Raw genomic sequence first — 19,134 nt, 5'->3', positions numbered from 1 at the left:
CTTTGGCTTGGGACCATCTCTAGTAAAATGTGCTCCCCCCTAATTTATTACTACTATTCATTATTATCTATATAATAAGATGCCAAGATTGTCACTCTGTGTGTCACTCTGAAGCCTAGAATGTCTGTTGAGTCAGGTGTGAAGCTTTGTATACAGCTACAAGCATGACTGAGAGCTTTTTTTGTTTAGAATATCATCAGGTTCAACCATCACTGGGATTCAAAGCCTGTTACTGTCCAATTTCAGAGTTTTCAGTTTTTCTTTACAAATTGCATCTGTGACACAGCACGGCCTTTCAGCTACAGTCAGGCCGTGCTGGGAGTCCTAGATCATTGTGATATCAGAGATAACTCAACCAGTCACCACATTTACTCTCCAGCTAATCTGCATGCAACAGTTCCATTGGTCGTGTGAGGGAAGTTGCATAGATGGTGGATTCCTTGGCCCCATTGCCACTGTTCACCAGGGTCAACCTTCCCCAGGATTCACGGTTTGTTACAGTCCAGTTTTTAAAGCTCTCACCTATTTTCGGCTTTTTTTTATACACACGACTTTACGACACCACGAGAATCATAGAAGATTAGAGTGGGAAGGGACCTCAGGAGGTCATCTAGTCCAACCCACTGCCCAAAGCAGGACCAACTCCAACTAAATCATCCCAACCAGGGCTTTGTCAAGACGCATCTTAAAAACCTCTAAGGATTGAGATTCTATCACCTCCCTAGGTAACCCATTCCAGTGCTTCATCACTCACCCACTGGAAAGCTTTCAGCTACCAGTTTATTTGTATTACCATAGCACCTAGGAGCCCTAGTCACAGACCAGGATCCCACTGTGCTCGGTGCTGTACAAACAGAATAAAAAGATGATCCCTGCTGCCCCAGAGCTTATAGATGCCTGCTCCTGCAACACAACAAAAATTAGAGTGGTCCACTCAGAGAGAAGGGCTAATTTTAATTTCTTTGAATTCCTTGACAACTGAATCCACACCAGTGTACCAACTTAACAGATCCATTTTGGGGGGACTGGATAGCTTGGAGAATTATTAATCTCTCCCGATTCCAGGTTTAAATGTGACACAGGCCAATAGTGACTAAAGGCAGTCTCCAATCTGATGTGATGTGTGGCCTGTGTGAAGTGAGTTTGATGGTCACAGTCTAATGCCCAGTGGACAGTTTTCCACATTATACAAAGCCGCCACCACCACTGGCCCTCTTTTGTCGACAGCCTCAGCAGAAAAGCCAAGGGTTGAAGGCTTATGATTTTGTTTGAGTATTGCTGAAATTTTCAGGCAGCAGCATTCAGCATTCATCTGACGTGGGAAAGCTGTCTTTAATGGACACAGTTACCCGCTCACCCTGGGAGGAGGTCCCTCCAGGCCAGGGGAGAGAAGTACATTGATAGGTCTGGTATGTGAGACACTTGCATCGCTACCTTCCATACTGGACCTGTTCAGGGCTGTAAATCCACCACTAACTCCTTTCAAACAGCCCAGAGCTGACCGCTTTGTACACTTTGAGGCCTTAGCCAGTTCACAGGGTGAGAATTCACTTCAGTCTTTACAGGAAGAGCAGCAAGATACGAGATAATTAATAGCGCACTATAAACAGAGGGTGATGTATAAACAAGACTCCTCATTTAAACTGCATTAACCTTTCACCCAGTTGGGTTTTTAATTTCCATATGTTCGCTGCATGTTCTCTTGTAAAACACATCTTGATTTCTTCAAGAGAGGCTCTCACAAAGCAGTCCGGGCCCCAAATCTGGTCTTGCAAGCCAATATTGGTTATATGCACGTGTAGCTGGAAACAAGAGTTGCTCTTCTCGGAGGTTAGAACTTTGTATGCTCCGCACACCGAGAGTATGTATAATGGTTTACATGCACCGATGCCACACGCAACTGCACAGATGAGCTTGCAAATCCTGCCTTGGATGAGTGAATAAACGCACATGAGTTTGAAAGCTGGGCCACTATCTCCCCTCTGCTTTAAGTAGCACCAATCACTTTTCCTATGAAACAAGGGAGTCTCAAAATATTGGTCTCCATGACTAAATATGGAAGCCAGTGGGTGTAATCCTGCGAGGTGCTGAACACCATCAACAGTCTGAGCTTCCTTAACTCCCACTGAAATGAATGGGAGTCAAGTATCCTTGCAACGAGGCATTTGGCACCTGGCAGACTCAACACCTAAAAGCTGTAAGTAGGGGAGGCCGCGGAATCCAGTTAGTGCAAAAAATCACATTCCACTTGCGCTGATCATTAATTCCAATCCTCAGCTAGTCTCTTAGCTTTAACCGTGCCCTTTGTCCTCTTGCTCACTTCATTCACACCCAAGTGCGTCCTTTCCAAGCCATCAGAGCAATCTCCAAGCTGTGAGTAAGCTTTCTACCTACAAGCATGCTGTCTCAGGCTCCTACCCCTCTCTAATAAACTCGGTTTACTTTATTACGTTGTACCTTGTCGCTCAGCACCATAGACCAGAGAGCGGCTTCTCTGAATGCGCATTGCGCAGCAGCCTGACAAATTACTTACAACAGATTTCAGAGCTCCATCGCTAATTCTCATGGTGATTAAGGAATGAATGATTATAAAGGGAATTGATTAGCAGTAATGAGATAATCAGATTAGGAACACAGGTGACTGACAGTCTTGCTTGCTTTGGCTTGTCTCGCTGGTAAGTCCCCTCCATTTTTTAGATCAGCTATTTCAATTAAACCAAGCTGTTTGTAAGCTGCAGTAGAGGAGGGAGGAATCTTTTTTTTAAATAATGAAAAAATCCCTTGGCTTCTGCTTTGGGAACGTTACATAACGAACTCAAGTCAGTGAGCAGCGATTTGCTAAAGGCTTTGCGGTGTGCCTTCCGGCATGCCCTCAGGGACTCCAGATCACTCCACATGGAGAGACGTTTTCTGACATCCGTGGGCCCCGAAAGCAAAACAAGGACAAAAAAAACTTTCTTTTTGCTCTACAGTGAGAAAGCGCATTGCCGCTGTTGATAATGTTATTACTATCTACACAAGCTGCAGACTGATAGATTCTGAGGCCAGAAGGGACTATTGTGATTATCTGCTCTGACCTCCTGTCTAACACAGGACCTAGGACTGCTCTTTTATCTATTGAGGCTTGAGACAGCGCATAGATCTTCTAGGAAAATGTCCAATCTTTATTTAAAAATTGTCAGTGATGGAGAATCCACCACACCCTGGATAAATTGTTCCAATGGTTAATTATCCTCATTGTTAAAAATTACACCGTGTTTCCAGTGTGAATTTTTCTATCTTCCACTTCCATCTATTGGATTTTGTTACACCTTAATCTGCTAGATTGGAGAGCCTCTATTATTACATTTTTGTTCCTCATGCAGCTGTCAGACAGTGATCAAGTCACCTCAATCTTCTCTTTGTTAAGCTAAACAGATGGAGCTCTTTGACTATCACTAGAAGACATCTTTTCTAATCTTTCAGTCATTGTTGTGGCTTTTCCCAACCCTATTAATTTATCAACATCCTTCTTGAACCCTGAACTCCAGACCTAGACACAGTATTTTGGCAGTGGTTGCCCCAGTGCCAATTACAGAGTAATATAACCCCCTGTTCTCCTGTTTCTACCTCTAAGGATCCCATGAGCTCTTTTAATGACTGCATTGCACTGGAAGCTCATGTTCAGCTTGATTATCCACTATGACCATCCAACTCCAAGTCCAAGTTGTGGACTAGAAGATAGATAGAAAGCTGACTAGATCATCGGGCTCAATGGGTAGTGATCAACGGCTCGATGTCCAGTTGGAAGCTGGTAACAAGCGGAGTGCCCCAGGTGTCGGTGCTGGGGCCAGTTTTGTTCAACATCTCCATTAATGATCTGGAGGATGGGGTGGATTTCACCCTCAGCAAGTTTGCAGATGACACTAAGATAGGGGGAGTGCTAGATACCCTGGAGTGTAGGGATAGGGTACAGAATGACCTAGATAAATGGGAGGATTGGGGGGGAGGGGGACACCACACACCTCTGATGAGATTCAACAAGGACAAGTGCAGAGTCCTGCACTTAGAATCCCATGCACAACTACAGACTGGGGACTGACTGGCTAGGCAGCAGTTCAGCAGAAAAGAACCTACAGTGGACAAGAAGCTGGATATGCATCAACAGTGTGCCTTTATTGCCAAGGTAGCTAACGGCATATTGGGCTGCATTAGTAGAAGCACTGCCAGGAGATCGAGGGAAGTGATTATTCCCCTCTATTTGGCACTGGTGAAGCCACATCTGGAGTATTGTGTCCAGTTTTGGACCCCTCACTACAGAAAGGATGGGGGAAAATTGGAGAGAATCCAGAAGAGGGCAACAAAATGATTTGGGGGGACTGGAGCACATGATTTATGAGGAGAGGTTGAGGGAACTAGGCTTGCTTAATCTGCAGAAGAGAAGAATGAGGGGGGATTTGATAGCAGTCTTTAACTACCTGAAAGGGGCTTTCAGGGAGGATGGAGCTAGGCTGTTCTCAGTGGTAGCAGATGACAGAACTAGGAGCAATGGTCTCAAGTTGTAGTGGGGGAGGTCTAGGTTGGATATTAGGAAAAACTATTTCATTATGAGGGTGGTGAAGCACTGGAATGGGTTACCTAGGGAGGTGGTGAAATTTCCATCCTTAGAAGGGTGCAGCTTGACAAAGCACTGGCTGGGATGGTTTAGTTGGGGTTGGTCCTGCTTTGAGCAGGGGGTTGGACTTGATGACGTCCTGAGATCCCTTCCTACCCTAATCTCCTACAATATAATGATTCTAAGTCTTTTTCAGGGCAGAGTCCCTCATTAACTATCTAATACAGTTACCAAAAAACGCTAATATCATTCTGGGGTGTATCAACAGGAGGATCATATGCAACACCCAGGAGGTAATTGTCCCACTCTACTCAGCCCAGGTGAGGCCTCAGCTGTAATACTGTGTCCAGTTCTGGGTGCTGCACTTTAAGAAAGATGTGAACAAAATTGGACAAAGTCCAGAGAGAGTAACCAATATGATAAAAGGTTTAGAAAATCCGATTGATTGGGGAAAATGGGTATTTTTGAGAAAAGATGACAGAGGGGGGATCTTATAATGGGCTTCACATATGGATTAATTCACGATTACCTGTTCTATTCATTCCCTCTCCAGCACCTGGCATTGGCCATTGTTGGAAGATAGGATATCTGGCTTGATGGACCATTGGTCTGACCCAGCATGGCTGTTCTCATGTTATAAAGAGAATGGTGATCAATTTTCTCCATGTCTTTAAAAGGGGTACAAAAAGAGGACCTGGGGAATTATAGACCAATCAGCCTGATACCTTCAATACTTGGAAAGATACTGGAACAAATTATTGAACAATCAATTTGTAAGCACCTATAGGATAATAAGGAACAGCCTGCATGGATTTGTCAACAACAAATCATGCCAAAGCAACCTAATTTTCTTCTTTGACATGTAACTGGCCTAGTGGATAGGGGAAGCAACAGATGTGATATATCTTGATTCTAGTAAGGCTTTTGACACAGTACCACTTGACATTCTTATTAGCAAATTGGAGAAACGCGACCTAGATGGAATTACTATTAGGTAGGTGCACAGCTGATTGAAAGACCATACTCAAGGAGTATGCTATCAGACTTCAAGGGCATATCTCATGGAGTCCTACAGGGGTCAGTACTGGGTCCAGTACTGTTCAATATTTCCATTAATGACTCGGATAATAGAGTGGATGGAGAATCTGCTTATAAAATTTGCATATGACAACAAGCTGGGAGGGGTTGCACACTTTGGAGGACAGGATTAGAATTCAAAACAACATTGACAAAACTGGAGAATTGACCTGAATTCAACAAGATGAAAGTCAATAAAGACAAGCGCTAAATACTTCAATTAGGAAGGAAAAAATCAAATGCAAAAACAGAAAATGGGGAATAACTGGCTAGGTGGTGTACTACTGAAAAGGATTTGGGGGGCTATAATGGATCACAAATTGAATGAGAGTCAACAATGTGGTGCAGTTGCTAACAATGCTAATATTCTGGGATGCATCAACAGGAGTGTTATATGTAAGACATGGTAGATAACTGTTGAGGCCTGTTGAGGTAAGTGAGTCCAGTTGTGGGCACCACACTTTCTGAAAGCTGGGGCCAAACTGGACAGAGTCTGGAGGAGACCAACAAAAATGATAAAATGTTTAGAAAATATGACTTGTGAGGGAAGATTGAAAAAAAATTAGGCATGTTTAGTCTTGAGAAAAGGAGACTGAGGGGGAACTTGTTAACAGTCTTCAAATATGTTAAGGGCTGTTATAAAGAGGATGGAGATCAATTGTTCTCTATGTCCACTGGTAGGACAAGACGTAATGGTCTTAATCTTCAGCAAGGGAGATTTAGGTTAGATGTAAGGAAAAAGGTTTTCACTACAAGGGTAGTTCAGCTCTAGAATAGGCGTCCAAGGGAGGTTGTGGAATCCCCACCAGTAGAGGTTTTTAAGAACAGGTTGGACAAACACCTGGCAGAGATGGTCCAGGTTTACTTGGTGTTGCCTTAGCGCATGGAGCTGGACGTGATGATTTCTCAAGGTCTCTTCCAGTCTGCCATTTCTATGAATCTCTGATACCTGGAATTGAAGGGCAGATGGTGAATCAGTATGGGGTCACAGCTTTCATTCTTAACCTCCTGAAGGTTAGTCCTGCTTTGAGCAGGGGGTTGGACTAGATGACCTCCTGAGGTCCCTTCCAACTCGAATATTCTATGATTCTATGAAGGGATTTCTAAAATGATGAAAAATGGTTTTGAAGTGATGCCTTGAGAAATCAAAAGGATACTGGATAGGCAATCTCTCTTAATAACAAGAGTCGATGTTGGACAATTAACATAGGGAGCCATTTTCCGTGAACATTTGGGCTTGTATTAAACAACAGCAACAACATGGATTATTATTTGTCTTGACAAAAAGCTAACCAAAGCATTTCCCAGAGGAAACGACAGCAGGCCAACATCACCTGGAGTAGCTTTTGTGCTGTGAGCTGGTCTCAGCCAAACTCCTAATGCACAGGTGTCACCAGCACACAAAGCACCAGTAAGCCTTCCCCGTGGATCGAGAACACTGCAGCCTTTGCATCTCCTGTCTTCCCATTCATCATCAGAACCCAACGCCAGAGTGCCATAGCGGCACATGAACCGCTTTCTGCAGCCAGAGACTGACCTATAAATAAACTGGCAGGATTAAAAGGTGTCTGTGATGGCACATTACGGCCGTAAACAGTCGGGTGACTCATGCTGTGGGTGGTAATACCTAGAGCTCAACTGGATCCTCATCAATAGGCCATAGATCTTGTGTGTCGCATCATAATCAAGCCTGCCAAGTAACAGTGACTTTGAAAGAGTGAAATTCAGCTCCAGGGAGGAAAACCAGGAAGCCTCCTGACACCTCAAACATTACAAAAAAGAAGGCTTTATCACCAAATAGCTGGATGGGCCCACGTTCAGGGGAACCCAACAGCGTTTCCTCCTTGGCTAAGAGATAACAGGATCCATGGCCAAAAGTCCATTTCCTATTCTATTCATATCCAACAAAGAGACTTTTAAATGATGTGTGGGGGAGAAAAAATAAAGAGACAGAAAACATCAGTGACTTGAATTTTCAGAGCACCTGTTGGCTCTTGTCTAGCGAGTGTGGGCTGCAGGTGCTCAATGTTGCATCAGACGAAAATAATAAAAGGTACAAACACGGTGGGGCTTGATTGTCACTAGCATTAAGGCCCCTTCATGCTGTTCTGGCAGCGTGACAAGGGCATAGCGTGGGTTACACCTCAGCATGCCCTCCTTGACTACACCAGAGTGAGGTGCAGTAGCCTAACGGTAAATGAGAATCGGGGCGCGTGGTTCGAGGCAGAGGTTCTGCACGCAGCCTCCTACCAAGGCATTTCCCCACGTTAAGAAGTCTTTCGCACTACTCTTGCTGGTCCTCTCTGGGAATGGGCGGACCACAAGCTTTATGGCTTTAACCTCGCTGCACACCTCAGCACCTCTGAAAAATCAGGCCAGCAGTGTCTGCAAAAAGAAATAAATGCAGCCCATAGGAAATGCAAAAAAGTCCAGTGAAATGAATTTAAAGAATCCTTTTATTTAAAAAAAAAAAAAAAAAAAAAATCACAGGTCTTCAGCCAAAGAGGGTTTCCTGCCATGAGAAAGGTTTGGCTAGTTTGGATTCTTTTCCTTATCTGAGCTATCCACGCTCCTTGGGGATTGTCAAACTGAGCGGGAGTATCTGTGGCACTTGGTTTTACACATCTTCTCGATGCTGGCGAAAAAAAAGAAATCCCCTTTTTCGTGCCTCATGCCCTTTGCAGTAGCAGTCTGCAATCTGCAGTGGGCTGTGCCTGGCCAGACTTGTGCATCCGCTGTCGGTGTTTGATTTGTAATGAAAGAGGTGCTGGGGCTCAAGCAATTTTTTTTTAAACTTTCATAACTGATGTGGCAAGCCTAGAGGTGCCGGGGTTATGAACTGCCAAGCCTAGAGGTGATGGGGTTCAGCCCTAGCAAGCCGGGCCACAAATTAAGCACAGTCAGCGGTTTCCCAGCATGAGTGGTGGGATAGCAGAATTATCAAGCAAAACTACAAATTGCACTGGGGACATTCTTCTGGACCCAAAGAGCTGGAGTATCATCTAAACGAAAAGCAAAGAAAGCGAATTTCTGGAACACGTAGCAAAATCCATGGTACTGTGTTATTTCTGCAATTCCATCCATTTTCAGTGAACTTGCTGGTCCAGCAACCCCAGTAACGGACCACGCAGCCTTCATCTCATCATAAGTTCAAATCCAGCCCAGTTCAGTAGTGACCCAAAACCATTACCATCTGATGGCCGTTTGGCAGCATATGTGAAATGAATTGGTGAGTCTCAATTCAGCTGTTAGTAAAGGGGAAATCTACCGTGGGGCAGTGTTTCTATGTACTTAAATACATTCATACTTCAGTATTTTGAAGTACTTTGCATAATAGTATTTAAGTACTTAAATACAAGTACTGCATGCAGAATATTTAAAGTATATTTTAAAGGTCCTTAGAGCATAAACAGGGCTTATGAGAGGGGGCAAAAGGAAGGACAATTGTATCAGGACCCCAAACTCAAGGGGGCCTGAGCATAAATATTTTTAAATCTGCAAGCACTTTTTCAAAATAGTATTTTGAAAGAATCACTTCCCTCCCGACTGTCCTGGAGGCTGGCTGGCCCCAGACTCTACTGTTCTGGCTGCCAGGTCTTGTTAGCTTTACTGTCCCACCAGTTAGTGAGGGTGGCGGCCCTGCTCCCTACACTTCTGATTGGTCACTGCAGCGGAGAAAGCCCACCCAGCAGAACCCAGTCCAGCAGAGGGGCGAGTCAGTGCACATGCCCTGTGCTGGGGGCAGGCACAGCAAGCAGACGCATGTCTCTCAGTGTCCTGAATTGAGAGGACAAGCCCCGTAGCTGCGTCACCTGCAAGGTGGGGTAGGAAAGGCTTGCCCATGGCTGGCCACGCTCCAATGCTGAAAGGGGCTGTTGGGAAATCAGGGCCGGCAGCAATTGCTTGGTGTGCTTCAGCCTAGCGCCACAACGGACAATCATTGGATCATTGATTGCACTTCCTGCTTCATCTCCTGTTGCATTGTAAATAGCTTCTTGCTTCTTAATCCTGGGATCTCTCTTCAGTCAGTAATGGAGTCTGAAAGTAAAGTGTTGCCAATGGTAGTGAGAAGATGCTTCTCAGAGATTGTTGAAGATGATGGGCTACTCACTGAAGCAGTTTGTGTAAACAACCACGGCAATTCGCAGACAGCATAAGACGCCCGCAATTATATCAAACGTGCAGGTAAATGACATATTAATTCAATATGGTTCATTCCATTTTTTGCTAGTTCAGTTGGACATATTTATTATTTCTTTCTATTATTACTTCAAGTGCTGGTTTAATGTTTCCTGAAATTGTAGTTTAGTAGGCCAGAAAAGGCCAGAAATCCCATATTTATGATAATTTGATTAATAAGACACAGACAAGCAGTATTTACAGCGTTTTATACACAACTTTAGCATTTGTTTTGCTTTTGAATTTGATCAGAATAATAATTTAAAATGAATATATACACAGTAGCTTTGAATAAAATAGATTTTGTTTGTATAGAGAAACCATGGAGAAAAAGATTTGAAGATAAAAGCACAAAAAAGGAAGGATTTTGGATGAAAACGAGCTGGTGACGACTTGCTCTCAGCGTCAAAGTACAAGGCTCCTAACTGGATATTTTTCTTCAGTAATGACTGTGAAGGATAAGTGTCCAAAGAAAAAAATAGATAAACGAATTCTCAGGTTTGTTAGTGATATGCTGCCCATGTTGATTGCTGAAAGGAGTGGCTTTTACCCTTGGGAATAATAGCATTAAGTAAAGTCCACTGTTACATTTACAGAAAGATTAAAAAACTAGTGGGAGAACACAACTTAATTCTTGAAAGAATTAAAAACAAATTGGCATCTGTGTCTTATGTTTGCACAAATGCAGTCGTGTGGAGACATCAAGCATGAAGCTACATGGGTTATTCCCTGTCACTGGATTGACTCAGCTAACCTAACAAGAGAGTCGGCAATCTTAGGGTACTGACACTTTGTTGGAACATATTTGTACACGATTGCTTCTCTGTTGACTGAGGTCCACTCTTAGCTTGATCTGGACTCAACAAAAATAGCACATGTGCTCATAAGACAATTATAGCAATTTTGTTAAACCTTCAAGCTGATTTCAGGATCTGGCGTGCTGGAAGACGATGCTAGTAAGCAAGTGGAGGATGATGCTATTAAACAAATGGACACATTCGGATACATACAACCATGTGAATACTGATGAAGTTTTGTCAAGTAATACTGCTGACTGTTCATGTATATTTTACTTGTCACCACATAAGTCCAAAGCTGACTGCGAAGAGGTATAAGTAAAGGGATCTCACAAAACTGGGTGACTGGACAGATGAAATTCAATGCTGATAAACACATTGGAAAACATAATCCAACTATATATATGGGGGTCTAAATTGGCTGTTATCACTCAAGAAAGATCATGGAGACATCGTGGCTAGTTCTCGGAAAACATCTGCTCAATATGCAGCTGCAGTCAAAAACAACTAACAATGTTAGGAGCCATTAGGAAGGGGATAAATAATAAGACAGAAAATATCATAATGCCGCTATATAAATGGTACACCCACCACCCCCACACCTTAAACTGAGCGGTTCTGGTCACCCCATTTCAAAATAGGTATTTTAGAATTGGAAAAAATACAGAGAAGGGCAACTAAAATGATTAGGGATATGGAACAACTTCTATGTGAGGAAAGTTCATAAAGACTGGGACTGTTCATCTTAGAAAAGAGATTACGGAAGGGGGATAGAGGTCTATAAAATCATGAATAGTGCGAAGAAAGTGAATAAGGAAGTGTAATTTACTCCTCTTCATAACAGAAGAACCAGGGGTCACCCAAAGAAATTAATAGGCAGCCTGTTTAAAAACAAACAAAAGGAAGTACTTTTTCTCACAATGCAAAGTCAAACTTTTGGAACTCGTTGCTGGGATTGTTGTGAAGGACAAAAATATAACCGGATTTAAAAAAAAAAAAAAAAAAGAGATAAATACATGGATAGATCCATCAAAGGCTATTAGTCAAGGTAGCCAAGGATCCAATCCCATGCTCTTGGAATCCCAGAACCTCTGACTGTTGGAAGCCAAGACTGGAAGACAGCGAATGGATAACTTAATAAATTGTCCTGTTCTGTTCATTCCCTCTGAAGCATCTGACACTGGCCACTGTTGGAAGTCAGGATACCGGGCTGAAAGGACCATTGGTCTGACCCAGTATGGCCGTTCTTATGTTCCTATGACTAGTTTTTTGCACATACTGAACTTGGTAGCATCTGTTGATGTTTTTAGGGCTCTCATCAAGAGCTCTATAAAAATATTTTTTCATTAGGGTGGCAGCTAAGTGCTCCGTCATAAGCAATAAGCCCTGAGACTGAGAGTGACACACTTGGAAAAACATTTTCCAAACCTACCTCTACATGATGGAATTCAGCGTTTGATTCCTTTTGCTGCATTTACGGCATGTGTGATAGGATTAATACGGTGATGGAGCGTCTCCAGCTAGCAAAATTCTCCAACCCAGAGCTGGAATTTCTAGGTTAGTGCCGGGAGATGATGTCCCCCACTGGCTACTGGACTTGACAAACTTCAGGGCGAGGAGAACACAATCTTTCTGCGGTGCGATTCTGCCCTACTATTCTTGTGCTAAAATCCAGACAACTCATGTTCTCCAAAATACAGTTCTTACTTGGTAGGTAATTTGAAGGAAGGATTTAGAAGACAGGTTGGGCATATTTTCACCACTGATGCAGCCATGGGTAACAAAAGTGCAAAGTCATTCATTGTTGCTTCTGTGTCACACGTTTTTTAATTTGCACTGGCTGCAGAATCAGGATCAGATAAAGATTACAGAGGAACATTGTTTTTTTTTTTAAAAAGAAGATCTGGTTTGTTGTGACACCCTGTGAGGGGTGTACAAACCCCACACTGATGAGGCAAGTGTTAAGGATTTGCTCTGGACACAGGAAGCCATGCCCCACTGCCCCTGCTGGGCATGCTCCCAGTGGAGGGAGAGTTCAAAAGGGAGCAGTCTAGGCCGACCGAGCAGAAGAGCAGTTGGATGCTGCAGCCTCCTGCAGAGAAGCCCCCGGGGCGCCAAGCATCCAGGACTGGGACTCATCGTCAAGCCACCACAGGCCTTTCAACCGCAAAGGCTGAGGATGATGAACTTCTACCGATAGGGGAAGATGCTCCAGAGAGCCACCTGAGAGGACACCAAGGCAGACCCCAAGTCAGATACGTGGCACAGATGGAGGAACAGAAGCAGAGGTAGGAAGTGACCCAGAGAACAAGTGTAAGGACACCTGTCCCTAGGACATGTAACTGGACCATTATTTTGAAGGATCCTGGGTTGGAACCTGGTGGAGCAAGATGGGCCAGGGTTCCCCTACCCCCAGCCACTGACTCTGGCCATTAGATGACGCTACCACTGACTGTAGCCACCATGCAAGGTGGCCACTGACCCTCGCCATTGGGTGACATTTCCGCAGACTCAAGTCGCTAGGCAAGGCAGCCACTGACTCTTGCCACTGGGCCACATAGTCTGGAGTCTCAACCCTCAGTGGTATTGCCAGCCTTGGATACAAACCTCCCTCCAACACTCCCTACACCAAAGGCTAGAAATCAAGCTACGACATCCAAAGTTGCCACTAATTTCTATGGCTTGGATGAGCAGAGGGCCTCTGCATCAGACTCAGACTTAAGAACTGTTCGGAGGCAATTCCTCCGTGATCCATTGCATGAACTGGATCAACTGAAAACATATCCAGCTGTCGGCCTGGCCCTAAACCAAATATCATCCCAGGCGAAGAATATCTTCGGCACCCCCCTCCTTTTGTTAAACTTCTGAATACCTTATTTTCTATTGCATTTGTAGCTCATTTCACGACTTCGATGCACAATTTGCATGCATGATTTATCCCTGTCAGACAATACATTTGCACGCTAGGATCTGTAAATCTGTATTTTACTCATGCCAGAGATTTTACGGAGGTCCAAAACATTCTAGGAGGTTAGTGAAAAATGAATCCATATACGGAATGCCTGAAACAAACACTTTCCTTCAAACGTTCATTTTTTTTTTTGTTGCTAACAAAAAACAGCACCTAGAGCCTGGCCCCCCTCCGGCGCTGGTCTGAGTCACCTGCCCCTAAATCCATCCCTGTCCAGCAGGTGCTAAGATTTTTATCTAATTTAATACTACTCTGCCAAGCGCTGCTCCTGTGGAAAGACTATTCAGTAGTGCTGGACAAATCCTTTAGCCAAGAAGGAACCAACTTCAGGGTGATCTGTTCAAGATTAGGCTGCTATTGAAGAAAAATTATCATTTCATGGAACGATATGCTATCTGTGTGTACGTACACACACACACACACACACACACACACACACACACACAAAATGGAAAGGAAATTGATATGTTTATTTACATTCATGCACGATTATTTAGGTATATGAATAAAATTTAATTGATGCTCTTTTTCTTCTCTTCCACTATGTGCTGATGTTATTTGGGTAGTTGTCCATATATGAAGCACACAATTGCAGTGAATAAGGGAGTTGAAAATAATTGTGCTTATATTTGTACTTTTGCATAAATACATAAATAATATTTCCACAGCACACTGGTACTTCTAAGTACTTCCGCAATGGTGCATTTGGCACTTATGCATAACTCCTTTTTATCAGTACTTACGGCAATAATGCCACAGGTTACAATCACAATTAGCACTACGCATCTTTGCTCTCTGCCTTCATAGAATCAAAGATGATGAGGGTTGGAAGGGCCCTCAGGAGGTCATCTAGTCCCACCCCCTGCTCAAAGCAGGACCAACCCCAACTAAACCATCCCAGCCAGGGCTGTGTCAAGCTGCACCTTAAAAACCTCTAAGGTTGGAGATTCCACCACCTCCCTAGGTAACCCATTGCAGTGCTTCACCACCCTCCTGGTGAAAAACTTTTCCCTAATATCCAACCTAGACCTCCCCCACTGCAACTTGAGACCATTGCTCCTTGTTCTGTCATCTGCCACCACTGAGAACAGCCTAGCTCCATCCTCCAGGTACCTCCTTCAGGTAGTTAAAGGCTGCTATCAAATGCCCCCTCATTCTTCTCTTCTGCAGACTAAACAAGCCTAGTTCCCTCAGCCTCTCCTCATAAGTCATGTGCTCCAGCCCCCCAAGTATTTTTGTCGTCTTCCGCTGCACTCTGCACTTTGTCCACATCCTTTCTGTAGTTTGGGGGGGAGGGGGAGGAGGGGGTCAAAACTGGACACAATACTCCAAATGTGGCCTCACCAATGCCGAATAAAGGGGAATAATCCACTTCCCCCAATCTGCTGGCAATGCTCCTACTAATGCAGCCCAATATGCCATAAGCCTTCTCAGCAATAAGGGCACACTATTGACTCATATCCAGCTTCTTGTCCACTGTAACACCCAGGTCCTTTTCTGCAGAACTGCTGCCTAGCTCATCAGTCCCCAGTCTGTTGCAGTGCATGGGATTCTTCCATCCTAAATGCAGGACTCTGCACTTGTCCTTGTTGAACCTCATCAGATTTCTTTTGGCCTAATCCTCTAATTTATCTAAGTCACTCTGTATCCTATCCCTACCTTGCAGGGTATCTATCTACCACTCCCCCTAGCTTAGTGTCATCTGCAAACTTGCTGAGTGTGCAATCCATCCACCCCATCCTCCAGATCATTAATGAAGATGTTGAACAAAACCAGCCCCAGCACGCACCCCTGGGGCACTCCGCTTGTTACCGGCTGCCAACTAGACATCGAGCTGTTGATCACTACCCATTGAGCCCGATGATCTAGCCAGCTCTCTATCCATTTTAAAGTCCATTCATCCAACCCATACTTCTTTAACTTGCTGATAAGAATACTGGGGTATGTCTGCAGTGCAGTCAAGAGGTGTTACATCCCAGAGCTGGCTTTGATCAGTTCCTAGAGAGGATGAGCAAGTGTAACATGGGAAACCTCATAAAGCGGGGACTGTTTTTTAAGAGGTGCACGGAAAATCTCTCAGGCATGTCTACACGCGCTGCAGTCACACCTTCCAACTGCAGTGTAGATGTACCCTTCATGAAATTGAATTGCTCCCTCAGTTTTTAGGGTGGTCTTTCCACTCAGAAATGAGGCTCACTAGTGTTCTGCTCTGGCCCATTCTGTACCTGTTCTCTGGAAACCTGGAGGTCTTTTGCTGCCAGGACTGATAATTAGGCACAGATCACCAGCACTGAAAATACAGAGGTGGTGGGATTTGAACAGAAAACACAGCTATCACTTTAATTCTACCAATACAAACCCCTCCAGCACAATGACTGGCCGTCCAAAGCCAGCGGTGTGTTACTGCAGCTATCATTTTTTCTTAGTGGGAAAACTACTTGTATATATAAAGGTAAGAGGTAGTGATCAATACAGGTGCCACTGCAGGGTGTTCTTGATTAATCATTTGTCACTGGCTTAATCCAACGAGTCAAACAGATTAATCCCCTTTTATCAATACCATTGATAATGGCACCTCCATCCACTCTTATTTCCAGTTTCTACTGATCGTGTGTGTTTTTAATTCCACTCATTTAATTAGAAAGGATAATAAATTAGTTGTTTAACCACAGCGGATTTTCTTTCTGCCAACAGGATGCAGCGTGTGCAGAAGATAGATAACGCACAAACCCCCTCATAAATCAAAGCATTATATTATAGGCGGCAGTGGGCCTTATTCTCTTTTCAGTCTCCCTTTCCCGTGTGCCAGAATCCGGCTAGCTAAGAAGTCAGCTCACGACAGGTTTAACAGAGATGTTATGCGCTAGGATTTTTTGGGGGCAGCTTTCTCTAGTTGAAATGGTAATCATTTGAATATATGGGGAGGTGCCGTTATACTCAGCGGCTGCTGTTTCAGAGCTCTCTCTTTCCCACACACAGTCAGTTTTTGCAATTCTGCTTTCAGTTACATAATAGATGCTCTAGTTTAGCACCAGTACCAGAGAGTAGCTTTCTTTGCCACCTGTGCTCACACACTGCATGTGAACCCTGATGTGCACACACACGAGTAAAGACACTTGACAGGTATACATAAGCCACACACACACACACACGCACACGCACGCACACGCACACGCTGCATGCTTAAATATTTAGTGGCACAGGGGGAGGCATTAGCTACCAGACTATAGAAGCATTCTCTTGCTTGCTCTTTCAGACCCAGTGGCTACAAAGTAGAACAGCTTCAATGAGGGGAGCTTCCCTGCACCTGCCTCAGAGTAGCCTATAGGGTTCTTAATTATAACACAGGAGACCCAAGTTCAAATCCCTGCTCTACCATACAGACTTGAACCAACATTTCCTTAACTCCCAGGTCAGTGCCACAATCACAGAACCGAAGGTGGGGGAGGTGCCCCACGGGTAGCATTAGCCCTGCCTTTCCTTTGCTTTCATTAAAAATACCCGAAAAGTTTTGTTTGACCGGACCCGAAAACGTTTTTCGATTTTTCAGACCAGCCAGCAAAAGGAAAACCAATCAGTGATTTGCTCAGCGATCCCCGTGAGCAGGCGTACAAACATGGCACAGCCATGCATGCACAAAGCCGCTGCACACCGAACTCATGCAAAACAGCTGCGGAGCCAGCGATGCCACATGCAGCACATGCACTATGATCTCAGAAGCTGTCCCACTGAACGAAATCAGCTGAAGACGCTGCAGAAACATAGATTCATTTCAAGCCGAGAGCTTAATGCGGCACCATACAAAAAAAATCAGAATTCATTTAGACACTTGCTAATAACTATGGACATTAATGGGGTGCAATGTAGTCCATGTACCATGCTCAGTGTGGACTTTACCCTTTGTTGTGGTCCAGTAATGTCTCAAATATTAATGAAAACCCAAATGGGTGTCAGCAGACTCCAAATTCGTCCCTGAAGTCAATGGAGCAACGCCAGGGATGACTTTGGCATGTGCATATTATTCTATAAGTAGCAAATCAGTGTGCAGAATGCCGCATTCTTCTTCAGTTTATCTAAGGGCAACGTCGGGAGACAGAGAGAAACAGAAAGGAGTTTTCTGTAGATACAGCAGAGTTTTGGTTGGCAGCCACGGTGGGCAAGGAGGCCGTTCAGCACAGCGAGCATGGCACATTACTGACACTCTGGTGAATTCATGGCCCCCGACAGACACCAGAGGGGGTGGGGGGGAAGTGAATTCCATGCAAGGGACGCTCCTTTCCACACCCCACCCCTCCACAATGATCTGATTGTTCATTGCCTTTGTGAGCATGTACGTGGCTGTTCCTTAAACCTCCTTTAATCATGAGAACAGGTTCTGTGACTCAAGAGAGAGGCACTCCAGGAGGGCAAGTTAAACATCCTTGACTAACTTCTGCTGCTTTAAGGACACTGCTCGGATACTCCACGAGGCCATTATAATCCAACTCCACGCAACAGCCTATTTCACTATGTCTGGGAGTTCTGGGCTGGGCTGATCTATGGACAGTCAGGAATAGATTGTGCAGGGCATACAGGAAGTTGCATGGCTACACAGGGGGTCACTTGGCATAGCAGTTCTGGCAGTCTCTGAACCCTGGGAAACACAGGGGCAGTTCGCTCCCGCACCATGCAGGGTGGATACTGAAAAAAAAAAAAGAGGAGGAATCGTATTCCGGCATCTGCCCTTCCCGCAGAGGTGGGGCGGCGGAGCAATCTAAAGGATGGAGCAAATTACCAAAACTCAGCCCAGCATAAAATTGGAAGGTGCGTGTCAAGTTGAACTCAGAGTTTTTGGTCTTCCAGACTCCAGAGCGGAGCACGATATATTGCAAGAAGGAGTCAGTGAGTGGACGGGCTTCAGCTAGGATGTCACTGGCCAGGTTTCTGCATGTGGAGTCTGAAAAAAATCCATCCCTTACCTACTGTCTGATTCTCCACGCTGGAGAGCTCCAGGCATTTCTCACGCTCATGTTCAATCGCCAGCATGATGCTGCACTCGGGAGGCATGCTTGATGCCTACAAAAAGGGCAGAGAGAGAGAGAGAGAGAGAGAGAGATTGATTTTCAGTAAATTATCAGCCCAACCATTCTCGATGGACCCATGGCCAGAGTCCCAGAGCGCGGGCTCCAGGCCGAGCCCCAATGTCTACACAGCAATTTTTAGCCCCACCAGCCTGAGTCAGCTGACCCCAACCAGCCAGGGGTCTTTGATTCCAGTGTAGACGGACCCTCAGAGCCCTGCTGGACTGGCCTGACACCAACAACAGCATTGAAGAGTTTCAGATGGGAGGCTAAAAATTCACACCGAGCCTACCCCTTCCATGACTCTTGCCCCCTATTTACATCGCTTGCTTAGTGAATGACAACTGACTGCCCCATCTCCCCAGAATTACAGTTGTGATCTTAAGCAACTAAAAAAAAAATCCTAATGTTAAAATGGTTCCAGCCATTTTTACTTGGTCAGATTGACAGATTGAG

At 44.6% G+C, this 19,134-nt stretch overlaps 1 protein-coding gene across 1 annotated transcript in view; it reads right to left on the bottom strand.

Annotated features, from left to right (window-relative positions):
- Nucleotides 1-19,134, bottom strand: part of LOC137141567 (vasoactive intestinal polypeptide receptor-like) — a 161,392-nt gene that overhangs the window by 89,686 nt on the left and 52,572 nt on the right. The window contains exon 2 of the mRNA XM_067530506.1: nt 18,577-18,673. Coding sequence (XP_067386607.1) covers nt 18,577-18,673 — 97 coding nt within the window. The remainder of the gene's footprint in view (nt 1-18,576; nt 18,674-19,134) is intronic.

This window comes from Emydura macquarii, unplaced genomic scaffold (genome assembly GCF_026122565.2).
Source record: "Emydura macquarii macquarii isolate MOO-44397 ecotype Brisbane River unplaced genomic scaffold, CSIRO-AGI_Emac_v2 contig_3080, whole genome shotgun sequence".
In the NCBI taxonomy this organism is placed as follows: Eukaryota; Metazoa; Chordata; order Testudines; family Chelidae; genus Emydura; species Emydura macquarii.
This window is presented reverse-complemented; position numbering and strand designations above follow the sequence as displayed.